General features: G+C 50.7%; 1 protein-coding gene across 3 annotated transcripts in view; it reads left to right on the top strand.

Moving 5' to 3' along the window:
• Litaf (lipopolysaccharide induced TNF factor) overlaps nt 1-20154 on the top strand; it is a 56768-nt gene extending 36614 nt beyond the window's left edge. For 2 of the 3 annotated variants that reach the window (XM_037201589.1, XM_028872897.2), the window contains exons 2-4: nt 12469-12693; nt 15694-15850; nt 19097-20154. In XM_037201589.1, coding sequence (XP_037057484.1) covers nt 12474-12693; nt 15694-15850; nt 19097-19205 — 486 coding nt within the window. In that variant the 5' untranslated portion in view covers nt 12469-12473 and the 3' untranslated portion in view covers nt 19206-20154. Of the gene's footprint in view, nt 1-9046; nt 9855-12468; nt 12694-15693; nt 15851-19096 lie in introns of those variants that run through there. The other variant, XM_037201587.1, reaches the window with a different exon arrangement.
• Nucleotides 20155-20790: the final 636 nt, after the last annotated feature.

Genomic DNA, 20790 nt, shown 5'->3' with positions numbered 1-20790 from the left:
CAACATCTTCTGCCAAATGTGGCTTTTACGTTCTGCCTCCCGTAGCTCCTCAGGGTATGCCCATGGTTCTGCCCAGCTTTTACTGCTTTAGAACAGGCGGGGCCTGCTCTCTAGTTTTCCTCTGAGGCCTCCTGGCTGTGACTGCTCTGGTGACTTAGGATGGTCTCACTCAGAAGTCCCCTTAAAGCCACTTTCCTCTCCCTTTCCCTGGCTGCTGGCCTCCCCACCTCTGCCTGTCACTCAGTTCCAAAGATGTGTACATTTCAGCCATCCACTAGGGCAGCACCCACCCCCTCAGTCCTCATCCTGTGTTTACTACAGTGGGAGGATACATGGAACTCCTGTAATTAAAACAATCCATCTCAGGCCAAGCATTCTGCCAGCCGAGCTCTAGCCCTACTTTATTTACTAATTGTTTTTGAGACAGGGTCCCTCTATATGTAGCTTTGGCTGGCCTGGAACTTGATGTGTAGCCCAGGCTGGCCTTGAGCTCACAGAGATCCGCCTGCCTCTGAGGACTGGTGTTAAAGGCGTGCGCCACCACTGGCTTCTTCTAATCCTAGTTTTTAAAAAAAGCTTTTTTCTTCTCTCTCTCTCTCTCTCCTTTCTTTTTCTCTTTTTCCCTTCTCTTTCCTCCTTCCCTTCCTCTTCCCTCTCTCTCCGTCTTTCTCTTTGAGAAACCGTCTCACCATGACTCTCTGGCTGCCCTTGAGCTCCCTGTATAACTGAAAATGACCTTGAACTTCCCATTCTCCTGCTTCTTCTTGTTTAGGTGCTGGGGATCAAACTCAAGGCTTCATGTACGCTAGGCAAGCACTACCCATTGAGCCCTGTCCTTCTCCTGGGACAGGGTACACTTATAATGAACAGACACTGGTTCACAGTTGTCCATTAGCAAATGGTATCTGGTGGGGGCCTTCTGCCTATCACGTGGCAGAGGCCTGAGGTAGGGGAAAGGGCACTAACCTAACTTGCCTTTTATAATGATCCCGTACACTAGAGTACATTGGTATGTTCGTTAGACCCAGATTCCCAGAACTGAAGTGTTGGGAGCAGGTTTTGAACACACTGTTTTGAGGACAGGTTGGACCCAGTGCTCAGCGTTGTCTGTTGTTCGGCCTTACCTCACCAGGGGACATCTCCTGACGGAGGAGCTGACATGGGCATGCCGCCCTTCAGCTGAACCCCATATTTCGTTTGAATGTCTCCAGTTCTGCTGTTCCGAGGTCCTGTCCAGGATCCCACATTGTCTTCAGCTGTCATGTCTCGCTCCACTGCCACAGTGGTTGTTCTGGCTCATTGGCTGTGATCTGGACTGTTCTGAGGTGTGCTGACTGTGTTCCCCGTGACGGGTTTTCTTATGATCCAAATGTGCCAGGAGTGTGGAGAATGGAGCCCACCTGGCTTCTCCTGACTGTGAACTCTGGTCTTCTGGAATCTCTCTGTTTTGAGAGGGATGGAGCCTGCTTAGAAGGTTGGAGACAGATGCATGGGCCCAGAGAAGGACTGTGCTCCATTGGTGGGGTTGTTTGAGGTTGAGCAGTGAAGGAACCCCAAGTCCTTGGAGACCCACTTTGAAAGGTCTGGGTCAGTGTGGCATTAAACTGGCATGCCACTGTGGCATTATCTTGCTAGGAGGATGTGGTCTCCAAGGCTGTGCTCAGAGCCTGAGGCAAACAGAAACCAGGAAGAGGATGTGGCCAGGGAAAGAAGAAGCCTTGTGGAAGGTGGACCTGTGAGAGAGGCAGGTGGCAGGGCCAAAGACTGGACTTTTCACTGTGACAGAGAAGAGGTGGACCCCTGTGAGGCCTGAAGACCACAGATCAAAATGGAGCTGGAGGGGCTAAGAACATAGCTCAGTTGGCAGCGTGCTTGCCTAGCATGTATGAAGACCTGAGTTCAAGCCCCAGTTGTGGTGGTGCAGGCCTGTTATTCCAGTACTAGAGAGGTAGAAGCAAGGAGGGCCATAAGTTCAAGGTCATCCTCAGCTTCATAGTCAGTTTGATGCTAGCCTGGGATACATGAGACCCTGCCTAAAAACAACAATAAAAATAACTGACAGTTAGGGGATGGCCAGGGACAAGACACATCCTCAGGCGTGTCCTTGGGCCAAAGTTAGGTGCTCACTTGGCTCTAATCTGGTGGGAGTGTCTTTTGGGCTTCCCTGGCTTCTGGGGTGGGGGCTGGGAGCTCTCCCTTTGCCTATAGCCTCTGACACGCCTTCCCTTTTATAAGGGCATTTATGATGACTGCAGCCCTCCACACACTGCCTTTGGCGTGTAGCATCCTGGGGCACACCAAGCTAAAATTTCAGGATTTACTTACGTCCCAGGAAAAGGCAGGGTTGGTTCAGAATGGCAGGTACTTCTGAGCCAAGTAGGGAGCTACCAGGAAGAGCCGACTCTTGAGTCGAGCTTTGAAGGGATCTCATTGTGGGGCTCAGAACAGGCTGCTTGTGGGGGTGACACTGGGGTCTGTTGAAAGGCTTTAGCCTAGGACATTGGGAGGCTCAGAAGTCCCTGTCTGCTCTCTGGTACCTTTGAAGCGGTTTTGGCCCCTTGGACCCTCATGTAGAGAGGAAGGGTCGGGCCTTTCCACCCCTCCCTACATTCTTCCCATTCTTCCTAGAACCGAGGGTGGGTGGAGACAAAACCTAGGGAGAAGCCCCTTCCACAGAGCTGGAGATTTGTGTTGCTGCGACCTTTCTTGAGGGATGACCAAGCCTGGAGGCTGGTAGACCGGCATTTTCCTTTTTCTTCCTCTGATTTCAACTTGCTCCACCGCCTCCACACTTCCCTGTTCCACGTCTGTCCACCCACATCGTGACTTGACCTCCTACCTGGACATTCCAGGGCACCCTGTTGAGGCTACTCCCCCCTCCGGAATCTGGAGGCTGCAAAGGGCCGCTGGCTCAGTTCTGAAGGTGGCCAGCCTCACTGCCTGCTTGTAACTGGATCCTCGTGTCTGAACGGAAGTGTGAGGGTGTGAGGGTGCCTGTGTGAATGCACCCTCCCTCTTCTTAGATCCTAATGGCTTTTGTGTCCAGATCATCCACTGTGTCTGTGTGTGCTCACATGTGGAGGCCAGATGTCAGCCTTGGCCGTAGTCCCCCGGGAGTCATCCACCTTGTTTCTTGAAACAGGGTCCCTCACTGACCTAGAAGTCACCAAGGAGGTTAGGCTGGCTGGCCAGTGACCCGGAGGGAGATCTGCCTGTCTCCACCTCCCCAGGGCTTTATCACAACTGTGCCTAGCTTTTTTGAAACGGCTTCTGGGGATCAAACTCAAGACAGACATATCACCAACTGACCTATCTCCCCAATGTATGACACCCCCTTTTTTGAAGAGAGTCTGTGTAGCCCAGAATGGCCTTGATTCTCTTGCCCAGCCTCCTCAGGAATTACAGGCCTGTGCCACCACACCTCACTCTCTGCTCCCAAATCTTGACGTTGATGGAGCTGGGTGATATTTAAACATGGCCACTGTTCTCTGCAAGTGTTTCCTACCTACCACTGGGAGACCCTCTTGTCCTGCATTGCTTGAGACTTTCCTGGATTTTGTACCCAAAATGTTCCCTCTTCAGGGAAGCCCTCTGCCCCAGGTAAGCTGGGGTATGGCTCACCTGTGCGTCACCGTGATGTTTGGCTGTGGTTCTGGCCAAACGTTTCTGTTGTTGCTCTTACAGAGCCCACGGGGTAGTCAGGAAGACAGATGAAGAAAAAGTGCCCTGGACAGCTACAGAAGAAATGGGGACAGCGGCAGCTTAGGCAGGGCGCCTGTCCCGTGTGCTCCTTCGAAGGGGAGAGGAAGCACCTACTGTGTGCCTCTTGTACGGCACCCAGCACTAGCGTCCCGCCACAGGGCACGGGAGCCGGGGTGTGCACCCTGCCCTTGCTGTGCTCTGAGGCGGCCAGCGCAGCTTCTCAGAAGGCACACAGTGCCGACCTGGGTATAGGGAATGAGGAGGGGCTGGCCCAGCCATCCAGGGCGTCTGTGGAGGCGAAGTGAGAAAGCCTGCGTGGGGACACGGAAGCAAGGTGCCAGTGCAGACATTTGCAGTGATGACCGAGTGGGCAGTAAGGGAAACCCTCTTGGTCTTTGAAAGGCAGGACATTGATCACCCTAGTCAGGGCACAGTGGGGGTGGTCACTGGCTTGGTTTCAGATCTTCAGTCCTTGGAAGGCCTGAGGACCGATATGCAGGCTTGAATATTAAGCTGTGCCTGGAACATTCTGGCAATGTCTTCATGCTCCCGCTACCCCCAGGGGTGGAGATTTTAGTAAAGACATTTTAATATATGCTTAAGCACAAGGACTAGGGGAAAAAGGGGTGCTCAGAAGAAAGGAAAACACACCCAAAAGACAGAGTCACAGCAAGTAAGACAGACACTGGGTACTGGCTCCTCAGGGGAGAGTCGCCTGATTTTTTCCAAGACAAGACCTCTTGGTGTGTGTGTGGTGATGTTGGGAGTCCTCCTTCACCTCTCTCCACTTTATCTTTTGAGATAGGGTCTCACTGAATTCAGAGCTGCCAGCTGGCTAGACTGACTGGCTGTGGTTCTCTGGGGCTCCAGTCTCCACCTCTGTGGTGACTCCCTGCAGGCTTTACAGCAGGCAGGGACAAAATGATCCTCAAAGAGACAAGAATGAAACTCAGCTTAGCCTGATTTTATTGTGACCAGTGCTGAACCAGGACTTGTGGCTGTGAAGGTGGCCAGCCTCACTGCCCGGTTGTAACTGGATCCTCCAGTTGGCAAAAAAATATCATTTTGCTTAAGTCGTATTTAAGCACAGCACAATTTTTGAAAAAAGTATTCAGATAACAATTAACTCAGTCCCGAGTGCACAACAATTTAAGACATGTTTACATTGAGATTCCTTACAAAGTACACCTGGCTTCTCTCACAAGAATGTGTACTGTTGATGAGATAATGCCCAAGATTTAGGATCTAGGGAGTTTGACTGAGGTAAACATAATGCCTGTGGGTGTCAGGATTGGCCTGGCCCTCAGATGACATAGAAGTCACTTAGGCTGCTGTAAAGCACAAGTGACCTCACTCATAGGAGTGGGTTTATGGTCTAAAAGCATTTTAGATCTCAAGATTTAGGGGGAAAGGTCTTGGATAAGTAAAAACCTAAATTCTGGGAGATACGGTCAGGGCCTGGACTGGACTCACTGGACTGCAGAGGCTCACCAGGTTGTAAAAGGACATCATTCCCAGCCTTTCATTCCAGGAAGAGCAGGTGTGCGCCTCATTCTGTTGAAGAGGTGAGCTGTGTGTTAAACGGTCCAGGGCTTCTCCAGGGCACAAGGCTCTTTGTCCTCTCCACACTTCCTCAGTGCTGGGGTTGCAGATGTATGGGTGCTGGCCATGAGAACTCAGGTACTTACAGACAGAGCCATGGGTCCTGCTCCTAGCGAGTGCTTTTACTACAGGGTCTCACTGTGTAGCCCAATCTGGCCTTGGAGTTAAGGTCCTCTTGTCTCTACTGCCTGAATTTGAGGTTATAGGCATGTACTAGCATGCCTGGCAGAATTAACCATTTAAAGGCAACAGTGGCTTTTTATACCTCACCATGCTGTGTAACTATCACCTCCATCTATCACATCTCATCACCTCCAAAAGTGCCCTGTTTCCCTCCCATGCCATCCCCCAGTCCCTGGCCCAGCCAGCTTGCTTCCCGTGTCTGCGGACTTCCCTGTTCTGGGCATTTGGCATCAACAGGACTGCAGGGCCAGAGTCTTTTGTGTCTGGACTCTTAACAGAATGATTTCGAGGGTCATTAGCAGCCAGGGCTGGGAACCCGAACCACTAGTGAGGAGCCAGCGGCCTGGCGGCTTCTCAGCCTTTGGCAGCCTCATCTTTAGCTTTAAATTGGGGGCTCAGCTGACCTGTGTGGGGACAGCCAGTCTGGCTCAATCAACACGGAAGACATGTCTGCCATGGGCACGGGCCCAGAAGGCCTGGGTTTACAGGCAGCGCCTGGAGTAACTGAGTCAGTTTCCTGAGCTGTTGAGGACAAATTCCTTAGAAACAAATCCGCGTGAACATGGGGTGTCTCTCCACACCCTGACGTTTGCTGAGCATAGTTGAGAACACTAACGATCACGGGGGCCGATAATGCAGCGTCTGCCCAGGGTTTGGGGGTGTTTTCTCTTCAGCAGCGTTACCAGCTTGCTCTCAGGGGAGGGTCCCCAGAGCCTTTGGCTTTTTGTCTCTGAAGCAGATGGAGAGGGACCAGCCCTGTGAATTTTGCATCTCCCCACCCCCAACCAAGCCAGACCCCTGATTCAGAAGAAGCAGATAATTTTCAATTAAAAGTGCTTGGTGATAAAATAGTTGAAATTTATACTTGGTGTATGGGTGTGTGGAAATCTTACTTTACCATACAAAAAAACTTTCTTTACTAAAAATATGTCGTGTGTTAGAATGGCGGAAAAAGCGGTGCCCTTGCTAGCCAGATTTGGGGCTGTCACCGAGGTGTGTGGTCAACTTGTACAAAGTAAGGCTGCTGCTTCTGATGTTCTCCCGGGTGGGAGGGGCTTCGGTAAGGTGTAAAGAGCTCTGGAGTCTAATGGATGCGTGTCAGGCCCCAGTTTCTCACCTTCCTCCCTGTGTGACTTCCAATGAGCAGTTTAACCTCTCTGAGCCCGTTTGTTTAGGTACAAATTGGGATGATCGTAATCATCATAATATTCTGTCTCACCGACTCATGTAAAGGGCCAAATTAGTCTGTTAGGTAATGCAAGAGGGAGGCGAGGTTCGTCTTGGTGTTTTGTCTTATTTTATGGTGTTAGAGGTGGAACCCAGGGCCTGCACACATGCATACTCTACCACTAAGTCACATCCCAAGCCCCCATCCTGGTATGAATCCAGGAGAAGAATGGGTACCAAAAGAGATGAGTACTGTAATCAATTTGTCCAAGCCAGAATCTCAGCACACAAAGGAAATGCCCAGTAGGGCTCAGTTGGCAAAGTGCCTGCTGCGCAGAGAGTGAGGGCCCGAGTTCAGATCCCCAGAGTCCACATAAAAGCCAGGCACGCCTGTAGTCCACAGCACCAGGGAGGCGGCGACGGGAAGATCCAGGGCTCGCCGGCCAGCCAGTTAGCCAACCTCACTGAGCATCAGCTTTGCTGAGAGTGACAAGAAAGAGACCCCTGACGTCTGATCTCCGTGGGCACAAGCACACACGTGTGTGTGCACACACATGCACACACAAAATAATTAGCAATGTTGGGAGCCACTGGCCCTGCCTTCCTCCTTCTGGCGCCAAGCACAGAGTGTTTTCAGTGATGAAGACTGGATGGTGACGCTGAGGGGTGACTCAGTGGCAGGGTGGAGGTGGACACCAGCCAGCTCAGCTGTGCCTGGCCCCAGAGCAGTGGAGGGGCATTCCTCAGGTCCCATGTGTCTGTCACCACAAGTGTGCCGCGACTGTCCTGGAGGGCCCAGACTGGGCAGATGGAAGGAGAGCCAGGTTCAGTCAGTGGCGGAAGGGTGACATCCGTGACAGCGCTGTGACATCTCTCCCTGGCTGAGGGACAGGCTGACCTTCTCAAGAGTGTACTCACTAGAGAGTGACAGAGGGTGAAGACAAAGTCATAATAAATATGATGGTGGTGTGAGGCCCTCAGCTCTCCCCAACAAAATCTGATTTCCTAATTTTAGTTCCTCTTGTTAGGCAGAAATTAAATTATATCTAATTAATTAATTGAGTTAAACATAACTTAATTATTCTGCCTGGGATGGAGTGGCAGTAAAGAAAACAGGCCTGAGTGAGAAGCCCTTCTCTGTAACAGGTTCACTTGAGTCTCCTAGACACAGCCCTGCAGGCCAGAGATGACTGTCATCTGTGTGTCCTCGTCCTCCCTGGTGTCATTTAGGATGCCATCTGCCCCAAAGCAGATCACTGAGGCCCGGATACGAGGGATTTTAAGTGGGTTTGGATAGGACAGGGGCATTCTCAAAACCGGCCCAGTCTCCAGTTCTCCTTGCTGTCTGCAGGAGGTGGGAGTTGGTTTCCCAGTTCTCAAGCCCTCTACAGTGTGTTAACACAGAGCCTGGCCTCAAAAGTGGCAAGAATTGTATTTAGGGTGGCCACACAGGGACATTGTGCCAAGCATGACTCTAGGCCACTGTTTCTCAGCCTTCCTAACGCTGCTGCTCTTGAATACAGTTCCTCATGTTGTGGTGACCCCCAATCTTAAAATTATTTTCGTTGTTACCTCATAACTATAATTTTGTTACTGTTATGAATTGTAAATATCTATGTTTTCTGATGGTTTTAGGCGACCCCTGTGAAAGTGTCCTTAGATCCCACAGGTTGAGAACTGTTGCTCTGGGCCCTTCTAAAGCAGAACCTGGAATGTCTAGGCATCTGGCCTTGTCATCCCCCATGCCCCGCATGCCACCCCTGAAGCCAGCCTCTCGACTCCACCTCTTACCTTTACGAAGTAGATGTGGAGTTAGGCATAGTGGTATCCCCCCTTAATCTCAGCATTTGGGAGGTGGAGACAGGTGGATCTCTGAGTTTCAGGCCAGCCAGGGCTACAGAATGAGACTGTCTTCAAAACAAAAACCAACCAAACAAGCAAGATTTGGACTTGACAGGTTTGTACAGGAATGCCTCCGTCCAAGTTTGGGACTTGCTAAGGACAGAGGAGTCCTTCTGAGATGGTGGGACAGCCACTCCAGCTCCCTGTGATTTCTTGGTGAATGCTGGGAGAAGGTGAGTCTGAAAGATCTTAGTGACAGCTAAACAATGGGGAGGAAGGAAAGGTACAGCCGATTTCCTCCACACAGCTCCCAGTAACTATGGCAACCAGATTCTGCCAGGATCACCTGACTTAACTAGTGTGGCCACTCGACGGCCCAGGGCCACCAAAGAGATGTTACAAGGCTGGACTCTCTTTAGACAAACAAAATTAATTTATTTTGCGAGCGACGGGGCACACTTACGTCATGGCTAGCTTTGGTGTGGCGGTCAGAGGGCAACTTGCAGGAATCGGCTCTTTTTCCCCACATGTGGGTGGAGGAACCAGCCTTGGGGCAAGCGCCCTTTCTGTCTCAGCCCTTTGCTGGCCTTTGCTTTTCTTTCTTTTGGTAGAATTATAAATGCGTTTATGCATCTGTTGGATCCAAAAGCAGTGCCCTGGGAGACAGTGTTTGTCTGCATTTTCTGGAAAGTTCAGTCTGAGCATGTGAATGTGACTCAGTTCATGAGAGTGTGTGAGGGGTGGGGGAAGTCAAGGCCTTACTCTCCAGGCCAAGAAGTCCATCCCCTTTCTTCCTTTGAAGGTGATGGTGAGAACCCCACCCTCCTCATCCCCAAACCTGGAGGTCAGTTCTTTTAAAATGCAGTATAAAGCCAGGCATGGTGATCCAGGGCTGTAATCCCACCCCTGGGGAGCTGAGGAAGTGGCAAGTCACAGTTCTAGACCAGCCTGGTCAACATAGAAGTCTTGTCTCAGGATAATCAAAATCAAACGTGGGTACCAGGATGGCTCTCCAGCTGCGTGGAGTCAGCTCAGCTGGTGGCCCAGGCCAGCTTCACAGCTGTATGCCCTTTCTTCCCCTCCAGCACATTGACCCCAATGCCCCACGCCCCTGCCAGGGGCAATTTTAGGATTTCTGAACACACCATCTTGTAATTTTTTACGTGTCCTAATTTTCATAGTGAGTCTATGAAGCAGGTTTGCGGCTGGCTGTTCTTGAACCAGGAAAGGACAGCGCGTCCCTCACATCCGTCCCTCCCATGGCAGGATAATGTCTGCTGCTGCCAAGCAGGAACTGCATTGCCTCTCTGTCAGGAGTTTCTGCAGGCTGCGTCAGTGCTAGAAGCAGATGGAGTGGGGTAGGTCATCTTCCAGATGATCAGCCTGTCGCCTTGCCTCTCTGCATTTCTTTTCCTGTCAGAGGAAACCCACAGAGCACCTCAAACTGCTTGTGGGCCCTGTCTCATTCTTTTGGTCTTTTTATTTCTAGCTCTGAAGTGGTTTTCACAGCACCCTGCTGTGATCTTTTGAATCCCCCTTCCTTCCCTCCTGGAGAACTTGGTGCCTCCTTCTCCCTGCCACCTACACGCGGGGCTTCCGGTTTGCTTCATGTAAGACGTCATCTTGAACCATGTAGCTCACTTCAAGTTCTTCCAAAGCTTTGCTCTTGAAAAGACACCGATGGAGCTGAAATTAACTTAATCCCATATGTAACCAACATTGAACATGTCACCAGTGTCTAAGTTCTGATGGGCTGTCTTGCATTAGTCTTGTGTAGTAAGTTTTTAAAATCTAGGCTGTACTTTACTTCGACATCCTACCTGATATTGGATGTTAATTTTGTTTTTTTGATTTTGTTTTTTGAGACAGAGTTTCTCTGTGTAGCCCTGGCTGTCCTGGAACTCACTCTGTAGACCAGGCTGGCTTTGAACTCAGAGATCTTCCTGTCTCTGCCTCCCAAGTGCTGAGATTAAAGGCGTGCGCCACCACTGCCTAGCAGATGTTAATTTTTAAATACATATTTATTTATTTATTTATTGGGAGTGAACACACATCTATGTATGTATGTATGTATGTACGTATGTATCTGTCTGTCTGTCCGTCTATCTATCATCGGTGGCTGGCACACGTGGCAGGACACGTCTGTGGAGGGAGGCAGGAGAGCACAGTTTGCAGGAACTGGGTCTTTTTCTTCACCATGTGGGTCTTGAGGACTGAACTCAGATCGTCATGCTTAGCGTGAAGCACCTTTACCCACTGGGCCACCTTACTGCTGGCTGTTTTACCAAGCACCCCACCCCCAGCCCTTGCTTCTTGCCCACTTTGAGATGCCCTTTGGAACTTCTTCCTGTAGCCCGGCCCATCTCTTTGCTTCCCACACATTCTGCAACAGGAACTGGTTTCTGTGGATGGAGGTGTCAGGACTGCCCAGTCCTGATGCCGCAGCACACCGCCCTCAGTCCCGGCTGCCCATGTCTCCTGAGACAGGCTTGAATAACTCTTCTAAAGCTGTAGAGCCTGTCCTGTCTGGTTGGGAAACAGCCACACAAAGGACAGCCCTGTGTCCCACCGAAGCTGCCCCATGACTGCCGAGCATCAGCAGGCCAGGGCACAGCCTGGGTCCCGGAATATGATTCTGGGCAGGCAGCAGTCCAGGCAGGTAACAGTTCTTCTGCCAGGGGCAGAAACCTTCTCCCTCACTGAAGGCACTGTATCCTAGCTGCCCTGGGGTTCCACTTTCCAAACAAGAAGTGGTGATGGGGTTACTCTGGGGCTGTTTTGAGACAGGATCTTGCTATGTATCCCAGGTTGCTATGTATGTAGCCAATGATGGCCTTAAACTTCTGATCCTCCTGCCTGTCCCTCTGCCTCTCAAGTACTGAGATTACAAATATTTGCTGCCCTATCAGGTTTTTGAAATGTTGGGGATCAAGCCCTGGGCCTCATGCATGCTAGGCAAGTGCTTTACCAACAGAGCCCCAGCTAATATGCTAAATTTTGAGTTAAAAAAATGATGTGTTTGTTTGTTTTGCCAGTACACATGTCTATGCATCACATATGTGCCCTGTCTGCAGAGGCCAGGAAGAAAACACCAGTTTCCTAGAACTGGAGTTTCCGGTGATTGTGACCTCATGTGGCTCCTGAAAGAGCAGTCCTCCTTTACAAGGAGGCAGCCTAGGACTGGAGTGATGGCTCAGTGATTTGAAGAGCATACATTGCTCTCCCAGAGGACCTGAGTTCAGGCCCCAGCATCCATGGCAAGTGGCTGAAAACTGTCTGTCACTCCAGCTCCAGGGCGTCTGATGGCCTTTTCTGATACTGCACTCACACATGTACAGAAACACGCATAATTAAAAAGAAAGATTTTCAAGAGTGAATAAAAAAGAGGCAGATTCATTGGGCACTTTGTTATGTCTCTGAGGCTGTCCTTGAACTTGCCTCTTCCTCCCCAATGCTGAGGTTACAGTGTGGACCTCCATACCCTGCACACATTCACATTGAAAACAAACACAACAACACAACATAAATGGTCAAGTCTCGGCTGCTGTCACTTCTGTCACTCATGACACATTGGTTTAACAGAAGAAATGCTGGTTTGGAGTGGGTGGCCTGAGGGAAGCTTCTCAGAGGCAGCTTGCGAGAGTCCAGTTGTCTGGGCCAATAACTTACTTTTCGTCTATGCTTGAAAGGCCCTTGTGAAGGTGATGGCCTCCTTGGCTGTTCTGTTTGCCAGATCAGAGATTGAAACTTGTTCTGTGGGGGATGGGCAGGGGGCACGGGAACATCTTTCTCCCTGCTCCCTTTAGAGTTGGTTTTGAGACAGTCTTAAGTAGCCCAGGCTGGTCGCCAACACTTGTTGACAGTGGGAGATGATCTTGAATGTCTGCTCCACCTCCCCAGCACTGGGGTCTCAGGCATGTGCCACCCCCAGGTCAGGTGACCTCCTTACGGTGTCTTCTGCCTTTGCTTTAGGTAAAATGTCGGCTCCAGGACCTTACCAGGCGGCTGCAGGCCCTTCTGCAATGCCCACTGCACCCCCAACCTACGAAGAGACAGTGGGTGTCAACAGCTACTACCCAGTGCCCCCAGCACCTGTTCCGGGGCCGGCCACAGGGCTCATCACAGGCCCAGATGGGAAGGGCATGAATCCACCTTCGTACTACACCCAGCCCGTGCCTGTCCCCAATGCCAACGCAAGTACGTATGTCCCCCGTCCTCTTTGCAGCTCCTTAGTCACCAAGCCTGTGGACCCTGAGAGGTAGAGGACCGCAGTGAGGTGACAAAGCGTCAAAGCCAAGTGACAAGCACTGTGACGTCCACCCCACCCTGGTTTCTCATGGATATTTCAGGCGTTCCGTTGTCGAGGCCTGAAATTCCCCTATCATAGAACACATGCAGTGGCCAGCAAGGTGGCTCAGTGGGTTCAAGGTGCTGGCTGCTAAGCCTGAGTTTGCTCCCCAGGACTCGAATGGTGGAAAGAATGGCTCCCCAAAGTTGCCCTTTGATCTCCACATTCACATGCACAGACATTAACAATAAATGTAATCAAAACAAACAACGAAAACAAAAATCCCCAGCAAAATATGTGGGATCCTCCCCATGCCGGCTGGGCTCCCAGCACCTCACCACCCAGAGAACTTGGGAGTGGGAGTTTATGTGTTCAGAGCCAGGGTGGACAGAGAACTCCTGTCCTGAGGCCAGCTGCGGTGGGGACAGGAGCAGGAAACAGTGCTGAGTGAGAAAAGGAGGCAAAGCTGCTGCCCTCTGTTGGACCAGGGTCTCACCTGGACCCTTGGAAGGTTTCTCCAGAGTCCTCGTTGGGAGAGCCCTCGAAGGCCAGCATCGTGAGCTGATGACAGCCACCTGAGAGAGCAAGCCTGTGTGTGACTCAGACCCGCAGAGCTTGTGCCCTGCCCTTCTGTTTTCAGTTTTGTTTGTGTGTGTACCTGTGGAGGTCAGAGGTCAACCACAGGAGCTATCCACCTTGTTCCGTAAAAATGCGCGCACACATGTATGTGCACGATGTTGCGTGCCTTACACACAAGAGGGCCCAAAGGAGCCTTGTATCCGCTGGGAATGGACTTGCAGGTGCTTGTGAGCCATCATGTGGGTGTGGGAACAGAGCCCGAGCTCTGGAAGAGCAGCCAGTGCTCTTAATGGCTGACACATCTCTCTAACCCCCTTACTCACCTTTCTAATGGCTCGGTTTCATCATCAGCATGTCTCTGAGTTAGTGGGTCATTCTGTTAAAATTAACTTCCTGGGTCATCACCTGATAAGAAGAAACTGGTCATTGTGTCCAGTTCTGACTTCTTGGGGCGGAGAGTAAGCTAATAGCTTTTTTGAGATGGGGTATTACTATGTAGCCCTAGTTGGTCTGGAATTCAGTATGTAGACCAGGGTAGCCTCAGACTTCTGGTTTTATTGTCTCTAACTCCTGAGTGTGTCACCATGCCCAGTTTTTGAAATCCTGGGGGTTGCACATCCTAGACAACCACTCAACCAACTGCCCATGTCAGTAGCCTGCTACTTTAGTCTTTAGACCATCCTGTGATCAAGAAATAACTTATTCTTGAACCAAAACAAAACTTCTATATAACTGAAGTATGCTTCTTCCTGCTTTCGGGAAGCAGTCTTGGTGCTGGCGAGTGAATTCTCGGTAGGTAGTCTCTGGTTCCCCAGCTCCAGGTTGTGTAAATGACATCCCAAGGACCTAGCAGTGGAGGGGGGTCACTGACGGGGATACAGCTGAAGCGGCCTCAGCACCTCTGTCATGGAGATCGTCTCCTGACCTCCATGAGTGTCTTCTCCTTGGCTCATGGCTCTCTTAGCCTTGTTTGACTTGTGTGTCAGCTCCGTTTGCTGGCTGTGGGCTTGTGTTTCCCAGTTGGCAAACTTCATACCTTTATCATCAGGTGTCAGAGGCCAACCAGGAGTGGTGGTGCGTGTCCCTCCCTCCTCTTAGCTTCTGGCAGCCGCGCTTGGCTCACACCCATCATGTCCCTGCTTCTCTAACCCCTTCTGCCAACCACCTCAGCAGAGCCATCTGCAGAGCTCAAGAAGTAGTTTGGGGACCCTGCTGCTCACGCTTGAGTCCGACCCCTAGGCCCAGAGCCTGGGAACTGGTGTCTTCAGTAAGAACCCCACAGGACAGGTGCTGCAGGAGAGCCAGGGTCTGCCAGCAGGACACAAAGTCTTTCTGTAGACTTTAAAAACTCCTCTGAAAATCTGCCACTGTTTTCTATCTCCTTTTTCATTCTTTCTTTTCTCTGCGTGGGTGTTTTACATGTACATGATACTTAGGAGGCAGAGGCAGGAGAATTGCCACAGATTCAAGGTCAGCCTGGTCCATGTAGTAAGTTCCAGGCTAGCCAGGACTACATAGTGAGGCCATGTTCCACCCCACCCCTTCCTAAACAGTGTGTACACACAGATTCAACATGGCATAAAATCTACCATTTGACTACATGGTAAGTCCAGAACTGAGGAGGCTGCTGAGGCAGGAGGATCACAAACTGAAACATAGTGTGGGCTATATGATGAGAGTCTCATGATCACAAAAAAATGGAAAAAAAAAATCAACCATTTTAATTATTCCATTTAAAAAAATAATACTTGTATTTAGAACATTTTATGCATATGTGTGTATGTTTATAGTGTATATATATGTGTTTATATATATATATATATATATATATAAACACATATATTTATAGTCTTGATCATATCCACATCCATTCCTCTCTACCTCCCTCCGCCCTCCCCTTGCTGTCCTCTTCCCAACTTCAAGGCCTTCCTACCTCTTGAAACATCTGAGAGTGCAGCTCAGTGGTGTCAGGTAAACACATGTTGTCCACCTCCACTCTTAGTCTCTGAACCTTCCGTCTTCCCACCCCCTCACCCCCTCACCCCGCTCACCCCCACCCCACCCCCCACCCCCAGGCGCTGACTGCAGTGGGCTCCTGTAGGCATCTCTGGAGTAACCGGTGCTTTTCTTTTGGTGGCTGGCTTATTTCACTCAGCACAGTGTCCCTTTAAGGCTGAGCTGTGGTTGTCCAGGCAACTACAGTTTACTTATCCTTTCATCCTTGGGAGCCACAGGTGATTTAGTGACAGCGTTATGAGCTTGGGTTCTTGTGTGTGGACAAGCGAGCGCTCCTTCCCTGTTCACTGACCAGTGTTGTCTTCCACCGACAGTTGCCGTACAGACTGTGTATGTGCAGCAGCCCGTCTCCTTTTATGACCGCCCTGTCCAGATGTGCTGTCCGTCCTGCAGCAAGATGATCGTGACCCAGCTGTCCTACAACGCCGGCGCCCTCACCTGGCTGTCCTGTGGCAGTCTGTGTCTGCTGGGGTGAGTGTACCCCCTTAGCCTCTGGAGGGTTCCCCCTATGTGGTGATTGATATTCAGTGTGTGTGTCTGAGCCTGGAGGCCGAGGTTAGCTCTTTGTCTTTTCTCTTGAGACAAGCGCTCACTGCTCTTAGTCCTGCCAAGTGGGTTAGGGTGGCTGAACAGTGAGCCCTGGAGAGCCCTCTGACTTCCCAACCCCAGGATTACAAGCTGGTTCCTTCGTGTCTGGTTCCTTACTCTCTCACAGACAGTTTTAAAATGACTTCCCTTGTTCTTTCTTGTGTATGTGTGTTCATGGACATGTACCATGGTGCACATGTCAAGGTCAGAGGACAACTTTCAGTGGTCAGTTCGCTTCCACCGTGTGGTTCAGGGGACTTGAACTCAGGTCCTCATGCCTGCAAGGCAAGCTCCTTACCGACTGTGCTATCCCCCAGATTCCTGTAGGAATTGTTTTTCTTCTGTTTTATGCTACTGGGCCCAGCGGCACTCAGGACGTGCATGCTAGGCTAGCTCCCTGTCTATACACCCTCAGCCTGTGTAGGATGCTGGAGGCTGAGCATGGCGGCATGCTCCTGTAATTTCAGCACTAACAGGAGGTGAAGGCAGGGGGGTGAAAATCTGAGGGCAGCCTGGGTTACAGAGTGAGACCTTGTCTCAATAAAACACAAAACAGAACTAGCAAGATGGCCCAGCAGGTAAGGGTGCTTGTCACCACGCCTCACAATCTGGGGTTGATCCCCAGAACCCACACAGAGAGACCTGACTCCCAAAGGTTGTCCCCCAACTTCCACATTTGTGCTGTGACACATAGGTATTCGCATCTACACAATGAATGAATGAATATGAAAATTAAAAATGAAAGCCTGGGGCAACACCCCTGCTCTTGGCTTTCTAGACGTTCATACGGCCCCCTCCCCACAGGGCAGCCACTAAAAACCACCCTGGATCTGCAGGGTGCCTCCAGGTGGGAACTCCGCTCAAACACATGTGGGAATCACTGGGCATGTTCATGTAGAGACCCACGGAGCAGCTGTTCACATCTGCAGAGGGTGGGATCCTCGGGCTTCTTTTCCTTCTAGAATTTCATGACCTAAATACTAATTTTTGCGTGACCCCGAGGGAAGCTTCAAACACTCTGTACACTAACACACGTTATAGGCCTCTCCTCAGCCATGCTTCTCCCTTAAAACCCTGCTATTTTCCCGTTGCCTGTGCAGGGGATTACATAAATATTTATGTCTGCCCTGAAAGAGATGCTGTCTCTTCTCTGGGAGAGAAAGCTGAGCAAAAGCAATGGCATGTTTTTCCTAAAGCAGGTAATAGCAGGAGCCTCGCCCTTTCTGGCCTGTGTCCACTTAGGAAGCCACTGCTGCGTGTGTTTTCCTGGAAGAGCAGGTACCTCAGCTGCTAGGTGACTGGCCCACCTCACTGTCTGCTTGTGACTTTAGGTGGAGAAGAAAGCGTTGTTCTTTATTTCAAAGGGAGCTCTCAAGCGTACGCAGGCCTGTCCACCCATTCTTCTCTGTCTTGCCTGTGCGGCTCCGTTGTGGACTCTAACATCCATCCTCTGGGCAGACTTAAATAAAAGTTCTTCGCTAACCAGCTCTGCCATCCCAGCACTTAGGTGTGAGGCAGGAGGATCACAAGCTCAGGCTCTGCCTGGGCACCTGAGTGAGACTGTCCACAAAACAAAAAGAAAGCCGTGCATCGTGGCGCACACCTGCACTCCCAGCATGCCGAGGCTGAGGCAGGAGGATCGGTAGTTTAAGGCCAGCTCCAGCACATAGGGAGTTTGAGGCTAATCTGGGCTACATGAGACCCTGTTTTCACTGCTTTGAGATATTTGTATGAAAACTAACTTTTGTCTTTGAAACTGGGATGGGGCACGAGGTCAGCCTCACCTGAGCCAACTGCTGAGTGGAAGCTGGCTTTCTGCCTCTTTTATTTCCCAACTTTAATTATTTGGAGACATGGTCTCACTATGAATCAGATTCCCTCAAGACAGATGACTTCCCTTCTCTGTGTTTGAGCACCCACATCTGTCTCCTGGGGGTGTGGTGAGGATGAGGTCAGTGTATCTGGGGTCACAGGGACCTCACAGGTGAGAGGAGTGAGCGGGCAGCAGCAGCCAGTGTCCCCACCATGGGTCGGGGCTGTGGAAGTCCCATTTGTGTGCAGAGGTGGCTCTGAGGAGGGGTCGTGTGGGGAAATAGATTTCCTGGTCACTGGGACCCTGAAGACAACTTTGTCCCCAGGCAAAACTCAGCCCACTCCTGTTTGGATGCTGCCAGCCTCGTTTGTTGGTTCTTCACGGTCATGCTACCAGGAGGGCTGCCGAGCAGGTGAAACACAGGCCATGTGGCCGTCCAACGTGTCCAATACGTGGACTGCGGCCCTTTACAAAGCAGTTTGCCAACCCTCCTCTCCCTCCTCCCCCTCTTCCTCTCCATCCTTCTCCTCCTTCTTTTATATAGGGTCTAGTGTAGCTCAGGCTGGCCTTGAAGTCACAGTGTACCCAAGGATGTCCTTGAACTCCTGATCCTCCTGTAGGGATCACAGCCCTACACCACCACATCCGGTCTGATGTGGTGTGTGGGGTGGGACCCAGGACTTTGTGCATGGCGGGCAAGCCCTCTACCCATTGAGCTACAGCCTCAGAATGTTCCTCCTAAGTTTTTTTTTTAGTGCTGAGGCTAGAGCCCAGCCCTCCCACATGGTGGGCAAGTGTTCCACCACTGAGCTACATTCTGAGTGCTGGTGCTCTGTTGCTTTTTGAGTCTCACTGTATAGCCCAGGCTGGCTTTGAACTCAAAATCTTCCTGCTTCTGTCTTTCTAGTGATAGGATGTACCACCATGCCTGGCTCTACCACATGTCATCTTTACTCTGTGTGGCATATCTTTTTGAGTTTCCAGCATGGTCCTGTATCAAGATACTTAATTACTTTTGCAAAGACCCTCCCCCTTCCTTTTTAAGTCAGGGTCTCATGTATCCAACTCACCAGGGAGTCAACAATGACCTTGAACTCCTGCTTCTCCTCCTCTCTCCTGAGTGCTGGGGTTATAGGCTCGCACACTTGATATTGGGGATCAGATGCTGGGCTTCGTTCATACAGGGACAAATTCTACCAGCTCAGGTCTTCAGCTCCACGCCAGCCCATCAAAGACCCTTCAGGAGGTTCCAGCACAAGGATGTGAACCCATGTTTTGGTGTTGGTGACGAGTTCCTTATGTCTCTGTTCTCCCAGGTGCATCGCTGGCTGCTGCTTCATCCCATTCTGTGTAGACGCCCTGCAAGACGTGGACCATTACTGCCCCAACTGCAAGGCGCTCCTGGGCACCTACAAGCGCTTGTAGGACTTGGCTAGCCAGCCATAGGGGAAATGGTAGATCCATGCTACCGGAAGTCACCTGACCCTTGCCCAGCTCACCCAGAAGAGGCTCCTTCCTTGATTTCATCTCTTCATGGGCTCCATCTTCGTGTCTTTTGGGGGTGGAAAAGGTCAAAAAAGTAACCAACCTCCAAACCCCAGAAACTGCTGCTTGGAGTTGTGCCCTGCAAAGACATGGACCTTGATGTTTCAAGGGCTTACAGCCTGCCCAAGTCACCCCCACTAACTGTGATTGTTACCCCATTTACCTCACCACTGATTTGCCATTGGCTGGCTCCTCTTCCTTCTCAGCGGGCCTTCCTGGTGACAGTCTCAAACCCGGAAGCCAGTTTGCCTTATTCACTGTTGGCCTGATCTTGTCTGTCTCCCCATCCCTGATGGCAGAGACCCCGCCTTAAAGACTCTGTGGTTCTGTAATTGTAGACTTCTCTGGCACTCAGAATCACTTTAATTTCATAGGTTTTTGTTTTGTTTTTCAAGTGCACAGAAGGGTTGCCAACACCCACCAGACACATACAGAGAAGGTCACAAGTACAAAATAAAAACAACAGTCAGGCTGGGTTTAATCACACCCGTCCTGTCTTAGCCTTGCTCCTGTGGGGTGGGGGTGGGGGTCTTCTTCCTCACAGTTTCTGTGAGCTCCTTTTGTTCTTAAAACACACGTGGAAGTCACTTGGTAGGGAGACATTTCTACAATAACTTTTGTGATCATAATACAGCCTTCATTTTTTCATTTGCTGGTGTGATTTTAGTTGGTTTTGTTTTAGTTTTTGATATGCACTCTGGCTTTGTTGCCCAGCCCAGCCTTGAACTCCTGGGTTCAAGTCCATCCTTCAGTCTTCGCCTCTCAAGTGCCCAGGGCTCTGGGCTTGTGCCGCTGCACCTACTGGGCTTTTTTTTTTTTTTTTTTTTTTTTCAACAAATAGGTAATTTTGTCTACTGCCTACATGGATTTGTGTGGTTTTGAAAACCTTGTTGCCGGGTGGTGGTGGCGCACGCCTTTAATCCCAGCACTCGGGAGGCAGAGCCAGGCGGAACTCTGTGAGTTCGAGGCCAGCCTGGGCTACCAAGTGAGCTCCAGGAAAAGGTGCAAAGCCACACAAAGAAACCCTGTCTCGAAAAACCAAAAAAAAAAAAAAAAAAGAAAAGAAAACCTTGTCTATGTGGGGTCTCTTTGAGGGGATGAGGAGATCTCTCTCTGAGCCCGGGTTACAGTGCTGAGAGCTTGGCCAGAGAACCTGAAGCATGACTTTGTTTTTTAGAGATGAGCTTGTTGTGTGGCACCAGCATGGTCTTCAGTATCAGCGGACCAGGTGGGAGGACGCCAAAGACAAGTCAGGGCTCTTTCTAGGGTCACCACTCTGTCATCTTTAGCATTGACATAGCGCAGCCAGCTTTTCAGGAGACCCTGTCTCCATCTCAGACCCACACAGAACTCTGCAAACAATAGTGTGTGGGGTCAGCCCGACCCTGAACTGCCTGTTGGTTAAGATACAGTCCTAACCATTGTCTGAGCTGTTCATGCAGTGATCCAGAGAAACTAGCCATCT

The sequence above is a fragment of the Peromyscus leucopus genome, chromosome 8b (genome assembly GCF_004664715.2).
Source record: "Peromyscus leucopus breed LL Stock chromosome 8b, UCI_PerLeu_2.1, whole genome shotgun sequence".
NCBI classification, from domain to species: domain Eukaryota; kingdom Metazoa; phylum Chordata; class Mammalia; order Rodentia; family Cricetidae; genus Peromyscus; species Peromyscus leucopus.
The sequence above is the reverse complement of the archived record's forward strand: the minus strand, read 5'-3'. Positions and strand labels throughout refer to the sequence as shown.